Raw genomic sequence first — 7,277 nt, 5'->3', positions numbered from 1 at the left:
GCCACAGGTTAGCAAAAAACGAAATCCATTGCTAACACATTAGCAAGAAGCCAAGTAAAAGTCACCGTAAAAGTAGTTTAAATTTAGCAGTTGCTCCGTTTTCAGGAAGAGGTCTTGGACCGTGTAGAACCGATCCAGGTGCCAGGACTGATCTGAAAGCCAGACATCCGATGTTAAAGATGTTAAAGTTTTCACTTTCGACTTTTTTTTCCGTTTCCACAGGAGAGTCGTATCTACGCTGTGGCCAAGTCAGGAATGAGGGTTTCTGAGGCCGGTCCTGGATCCAGGGGCCCAGGACGAGGTGGGTCGGCTGCAGCCAAAAACATGAAAGTCTTTTGTTCATCACACTCACGTCCAGATGTCTGAGAGCTGAAGTCATGTTCACTGAGGACCAATCAGATCTGAGGAACCACACACACCTGACACACACACACACACACACACGTGTGTCATTCAGCTGATACTTAAAACCTGAGTGTGGGTGCAGTGTGTGGTCGGGTCTGTCACTGATGCTTTGATGTCACTTCCTTTGTCTGGAGGTTTCACACACACACACACACACTCACACACACCTGTGCACATGTGGGCTGGGGGGGTCAGACGAGGGGAGCAGAGAGAGGAGGTGGTTGCAGGGTAATTACGGCCGCGCTCCGTGCAGCGACTTCATCCATCTGTCGGTCTGCAGACAGTGAGCTTCGACAGCTCCCTGAAGGTCGAAGGTTCTCCTCGCTGCCAGGTAGAGGGCGCCGACAGCCAAAGGACTGATGGGAATGAAGTCATTGCTGGGTCAGCAGATTCTCTCTTCTCACACACACGTGTGTGTGTGTGTTGTGCGTTAAGGTTCTACTGTTCCTACAGGATAATAGTTCCCAAAAATAGAATCACTTCCATAAACAGGTCATCATTTTTTCCGTGTGCTCTCAGACAGACCTGAGGTCAGTCTACATCACTCTCAGCCCGTCCTTCTGCAGAGGTTCCTCCGGTGAAGTTCACTATGTGCTTTACACTGTTCTAACAAAGGAAGATCTTCCTGAGGCTTCTGGAACAATCTAAACTACAGTGAAGCCTTAAACCAAACGGATGACAGTTAGGAAGACAACAAGAGAATCCAGACTGGAAGGGGAGGGGGGGGGATCGGGGGGGGGGAAGTCTCTTACGTTAGAATGTTTTAACTGATTTGTCCAAATGTGGCTGATAAAATACAATAATATATTTATTATTTTCTAATATAGAGCAGTGGTTCTCAAACGTTTTCTCCTCTGTAGCACCTGAGAAAACATACATGGTAAAGTCATCAGTCCTATCATGTCACGGACCAATCACCTCTTTGTAACAGGACGCTTCAATCATCACGACCTCACACTGGGGATTATGGCTGGATCACATTAGAACTGTTTTCCAATTGTTTTCCAATCAGGTTTTTTAGTGACTTAAAAAAAACCCGAGCCACATATTCCAAAACCCTCGGTGGTTCTTAAATATATATTGACCGTTCCTCCAGTGGCTGGACTCCGCTCCACTAATCCCCACAGAGGGGGTTTCCCAGGCGAATGGGTTTTTCAAATTCTCTGAGGGAAAGATCAGTTCCCTCAGAGAATTTACAAGGATGCATGTCGTGTATCGTCACACCAGTGGAAGCACCCACAATCCTTTGCACAGGGAGTCATGGGAGGTTGAACGTTTGAATCCTAAAAGCTGTGGTAAAGAACAGTTCTGGACTTTTACTCTTCAGAGTTTCTGTGGTTAAATGACAAGAACTTCTGTAGTGTTTTGTGGACGCAGTGAATCTGAGCGTTTCCTCCGTGTGTGTTTCAGGCTCTGCTTCACCTCAGTATCCTGCAGCAGGTCCATTCACTCAGCTGATCTACAAGAACATTAATGTTCCAGTCTACACCACACTGAAGGGGGTGAGGCAACCACATATACATATAAATATATATATCTATATATATGAAGTGAATGTTGTGTAACTCACCGTTAGTTAATTCACCAGCTGTGAAATGTTTCAGAAAGCCACTCAGATCAGCAGTGTGCCGCTGCCTGACGACGACTCGGGGTCAGAGGACGACAGCAGCTCTCTGGCCAGTTTACGGACATCCACGCTGAGCCCGGAGAGGAAGGGCAGCGTCCCAGGGAGTCCACGTGCGGTCAAGAGAGGTAACAACCATCGGTTTTAATCTACAGAAAGAAGTGGCTGAAATATAAACACACACACTAGGGCTGGACGAGTTAACAAGTTACTATCTGGTGGAAGTGTTAGCGTGTTAAGGAAATGTCAATTAGTCTGATCAAAAATGTTTACAGACTTTGTGGAGAAAAAGACAAAATGTTCAGGGAAGAACACAAAAAAATATACATGTTAATCACATGAACTGCATCAATAACAGGAAGTTAGTGACATTTACCAAACCATTAGTTATAGATACTGAATAAATACCTTGAAATTTCTTAAAGAACGGCAAAACGGCTACAAGAAGTGAACTGCCTGGAAACCCATAATGTTCTGCCTGGAAACTGCCTGGAAATGTCAAAACTAATTGAAAATATTTTATATTTACAAAATAAAAAGTGTACACAAAATAATTTAATACGTCCATAATTCAGCTAAATATTTTTAAAAGATTTGGACGTTGATTTTAATTTCTCATCTTCTCTTCTGTACTGCAGGTGTGTCCATGTCCTCCATCAGCTCTGAAAGCGACTATGCCATTCCTCCTGACGCCTATTCACTGGACAGTGACTACTCTGAGCCAGAGCATAAAGTCCAGAGAACCTCCTCCTACTCCTGTGAAAGTACTGGATCTGTGAGTACTGACCTCGTCCCTGAGACACGTACACACTGTAGGAGCATGCTCAGTATGAACATGATGGGTGGAGGTGATCCGAGCTTCTCTGTCGGCGTGTGTGTGTGTGTGTGTGTGTGTGTAGGAGATGCTGGAGAAATCTGGCTACCTGCTGAAGATGGGCAGTCAGGTCAAGGCCTGGAAGCGTCGTTGGTTCATCCTCAGGAATGGAGAGATTCTCTACTACAAATCTCCTGTGAGTGAGACCTTTGTAGAATTAGCTGTAATTTAGCTCAGAAATAGCACAGGATTGTACGCAACATGCTAAAAAAAAAACGAAATTATTTAATGAAATGCTTTAAAATGACAATTTCCGATAGAAGTAATTCAGCAGCTAGTTTAAAATGCCCCCGTGAAAATAAAAAAAATTGGAGATACTAACATAATAGATCAGAAGGGAAAAGTTAGCTTGAAGAGCTAATACGAATGTGGTAACTTAAAGGTGTAACTAAATTACCTCAGACTTAATAAATGACTTAACACACAAACAGCTGCAACTAAATAATTTTTAAACCAAAAATATTTTAAAAAGTTAGTTAAAAAGAGTTCATATTAGCCTTAAACTAGCAAAAAAGGTAAACAATATTGATAAGAAACCACTGTTTGCCCACAAATAAACATTTAAAAAGACAAAAGTTACTAAATAACTATGTATTAGCCAACAATATAATGACAACAGGATAATAGACCAAAATTAAAAACCAAATTAGCCTTGTCATCTCAAAAAGGGCTAAAAGTTAGCCAGAAAATAGCTAAAAAAGCTAAAGGCTAACAAAATGTTGCTATAGTGAATGGTTAAATAAAAGACTATCAGACCTATGTCAACGTGTATATCTTATTTTTCCTAATGTTTATATACAGTATATATACTTGTTTTTCAGAGTGACGTGATCAGGAAACCTCAGGGTCAAATTGAGCTCAACTCTTCCTGTCGGATCATACGGGGAGAAGGAGCACAGACGTTTCAAGTGAGTGGAAAAACCTCACCATGACTTTAATTTCTTTAATCCTAATCCAACACAAGCAGAGTCGGAATTGTTCTGCTCATTGTCACTATTATTTTCCAGAAGTAATTTTATTTTTCTTAGCTCAGCGATGTGAAAAGCTAACATCCAGCGGCAGCTGTGAGCGTTCACACTGGTCCTAGTGCAGCCTTGCGTCACTGCAGAGCTTTTTCTGCAGCATTCCACAGAAGCAGCTCAAGATGACATCAGGTGTACCAGTGGACTGGAATGTTTTCCCGGCTCTTCAGGGGCTGATTGCCATCTGCTCTGATACGATGACCGTGATGCTATCTCTGAAGGCCTGTCTTCAGCATTTTTCCCATATTTTCACCTTCTTCTTTTTTTGGAACAGTTGATCACAGAGAAGAAGACCTTCTACCTAACTGCTGATTCACCCAACATCCTGGAGGAGTGGATCAGGGTTCTGCAAAACATACTCAAGGTCCAGGCCAGTAGTCCGCTCTGTGTGGAGACCATGGCCAAGCCCACAGTCAGAGGCTGGCTCACAAAGGTCTGTTACAATCAACATTCAACTGTTTTACTGGGTGATTTGTAGTGGCATGTTGTACACTATAGCATGGCATAGTATAGTGTAGTATAGTGTAGTGTAGTGTAGTATAGTGTAGTATAGTGTAGTGTAGTGTAGTGTAGTGTAGTGTAGTATAGCATGGCATAGTATAGTGTAGTATAGTATAGTATAGTATAGTGTAGTGTAGTATAGTATAGTATAGTGTAGTATAGTATAGTATAGTATAGTGTAGTGTAGTATAGTATAGTATAGTATAGTACAGTATAGTACAGTACAGTGCAGTATGGTTTGGTATTATATGGTATTGGTATTGCATTGAATTGAAGGAGATATTGAGAAGAGAAGAGGAGGGAGGTGAGGAAAGGAAAGGAGAGGAAAGGAGAGGAAAGGAGAAGAGAGGAAAGGAAAGGAGAAGAGAGGAAAGGAGAGGAAAGGAAAGGAATCGAAAGGAAAGGAAAGGAAAGGAAAGGAAAGGAAAGGAAAGGAAAGGAAAGGAAAGGAGAAGAGAGGAAAGGAGAGGAAAGGAAAGGAAAGGAAAGGAAAGGAGAGGAGAGGAGAGGAGAGGAGAGGAGAGGAGAGGAGAGGACCTAACATCTTCGTCATGGAAGCGTCTGTCATCAGAGGTTTTTAACGGCTGATTCTTAATAACTCCGTTCATGTTGGGACGTGTCTTAAAGACCAGGAACCCCTGACCTCCCTGTCCTCACCCCTGTCTCTGGTTCAGTCCTCAGCCTGGACCTCAGGCTGCTGCTGGAGTTCTTCTTCTTTTCTTCTTCTTTTTCTTTCGGCTTTGTCCCTTTTTTTTCAGGGGTTGCCACAGCAGATCATTGATTTCCATCTCTCCCTGTTCTCTGTATCTTCTACTCTGACATTTGACATTTGACAGCTGTGTGTGACAGCTCTCTGACAGATGAGTGACAGCCTTAAGGAGAGATGATGGAGTCCACGTCCTCCCTCAAACGTCTCCCTGCCGGCTGTCTTTGATCAGTGGTTAGGCAGTGATGTGGGCTCAGCCCTGGGCTGTCGTGTCTCTCTGCACAGTTAACCTCACTGACCTGGTCTGAGGGAGGCGCCGCTGGCTCCATGTTCAGGCTCCTCCAGTGACAGTGCAGCTACTTTTCATATTCATTCATGAAAAGATCAGGGTTTAAGACCGTGATGTTGGATGTTGGAGGAGTTCAAGCCAGATCGGTTTTATGAGTCTGGATCTTTGTGGTACTTGTGTTAAAAAGCTCCAGTTTGGTGAATAAAACACCCACACAGTCTGACATCTGCTGGTCACATGTGGAAATCTGTTTCCTATTATTTCTGAGAGCAGAAGCCGAGGTGGTCATTGATAAATGTCAACACAACTGTGACAAACTAGTTAGTAAGGTAGTAAAAATGTTTACTAACAACAAACACGTTTAAATGGCAACGCTAACGTTGCCAAAAACATAGGTAGATTAAATAAAGTATGTGGGTCAAAGTTCACAGTAAACAGATTAGCTTAAAAAGATAAATGATCTGTACAGGAGCGTAAAAAAAAGAAGAAAAATCTATAAATATCTGTTATCAACTAAGAAGACAAATCTATAAATATCTGTTATCAACTAACGACCAAATAACAGCAGCACAGCAAGGCATTGTAGGGCTAAATAATTAGCAACAACACCCTGTGCCAGAAATAGCTAAAAAATTAGTTAGTGAGCTAATAGTGCAACAACATAGTTAGTAAAAAGAACACTCAAATTGTTAGCAGAGTGACCACGAAGATAGCTTTAAAAGCTAACTTAAAAAACAATGAAACATTGGACACAAACTGACAATTGAAGCACCATTGTATAAAATATTGCCAAAATAAAGGCTGAAATTAACAGAGAGAAATGACAGTCATGCTAGCAGTGTAGCTAGCAGGATTAACATTACACTAGGTATTCTCTACATAATGCTAGTAAGGCAAGTGATCGGTAATTTGCTGAAGGACAACCACTGCACAGCACCAAAAGTGGCTAGATGTTTGGTGCCTCAGGAAAAGTGTGGCCAGAACTTCATGACATGTGGTCAAAATATCCAAATTCTTTCTCTTTCAGGTCAAACATGGACACTCCAAACTGGTCTGGTGTTCCCTGGTTGGGAAAATCTTCTACTACTATCGCAACCAGGAGGACAAGGTGAACAAAACAAGCCTCTCTGTCCCCTGTCCTTCCTCAACGACACTTCTCTGGTCTGCAGTCCTTATATTTACAGGATGGTCCTCAAACTTTTTTTCAGTTGCCTCTGGGTCAGCTGCAGATGAGGGACGCCTCGGTGCAGGAGGTGGACCGATCATGTGACTCCGACGAGGACTATGAAGCAGGAAGTCGTGGTTTTCTCTCCTCCCACTGCACCTTAGTGGTGCAGCCCAGAGAGCAGAGTCCTACGTACCTGCTGATCGGCACCAAGCAGGAGAAGGTACAGGGTCTGGAGGTCGACAGGAAGTGGACCCAGACCATAACACTAACAGTGACTGTGACTGTCTCTGCAGGACACCTGGCTGTATCACCTGACGGTGGCTGCTGGCAGCAGTGCTAACTTCCAGGTGGGCACAGAATATGAGCAGCTGGTTGGAAAACTCCTTGATGCAGAGGGAGACCCAGGTGAGGAGCCAGGATTCAGAATGAACAATTAACGATTTTATTCACTGGACTTCTGTTATGGAGACTGAAAACTGAGGCAGGAAAGAATCTGTTCTTCCTCTTAAACATCAATGATTCACAGGAGCAAGACATGGAGAAAATCCACAGGTTGTTCCTAAGCTTTCCTTTATTGTAAAGATATAAACATCAATACATAGCAGTAAATATATACATGTATATGTATATATGTATATATGTATATATATATGTATATATGTATGTATGTATATATGTATATATATAT

At 42.6% G+C, this 7,277-nt stretch overlaps 1 protein-coding gene across 1 annotated transcript in view; it reads left to right on the top strand.

Annotated features, from left to right (window-relative positions):
* The window catches only part of plekhh1 (pleckstrin homology domain containing, family H (with MyTH4 domain) member 1), a 36,153-nt gene that overhangs the window by 18,959 nt on the left and 9,917 nt on the right, over positions 1-7,277 (top strand). The window contains exons 9-19 of the mRNA XM_025060097.1: positions 44-54; positions 189-301; positions 1,816-1,907; positions 2,010-2,157; positions 2,668-2,804; positions 2,929-3,039; positions 3,725-3,811; positions 4,200-4,358; positions 6,449-6,529; positions 6,630-6,809; positions 6,883-6,994. Of these exons, the coding sequence (XP_024915865.1) occupies positions 44-54; positions 189-301; positions 1,816-1,907; positions 2,010-2,157; positions 2,668-2,804; positions 2,929-3,039; positions 3,725-3,811; positions 4,200-4,358; positions 6,449-6,529; positions 6,630-6,809; positions 6,883-6,994 (1,231 nt within the window). The remainder of the gene's footprint in view (positions 1-43; positions 55-188; positions 302-1,815; positions 1,908-2,009; positions 2,158-2,667; positions 2,805-2,928; positions 3,040-3,724; positions 3,812-4,199; positions 4,359-6,448; positions 6,530-6,629; positions 6,810-6,882; positions 6,995-7,277) is intronic.

Source organism: Cynoglossus semilaevis, chromosome 1, assembly GCF_000523025.1.
Source record: "Cynoglossus semilaevis isolate Cse_v1.0 chromosome 1, Cse_v1.0, whole genome shotgun sequence".
NCBI classification, from domain to species: domain Eukaryota; kingdom Metazoa; phylum Chordata; class Actinopteri; order Pleuronectiformes; family Cynoglossidae; genus Cynoglossus; species Cynoglossus semilaevis.
The sequence above is the reverse complement of the archived record's forward strand: the minus strand, read 5'-3'. Positions and strand labels throughout refer to the sequence as shown.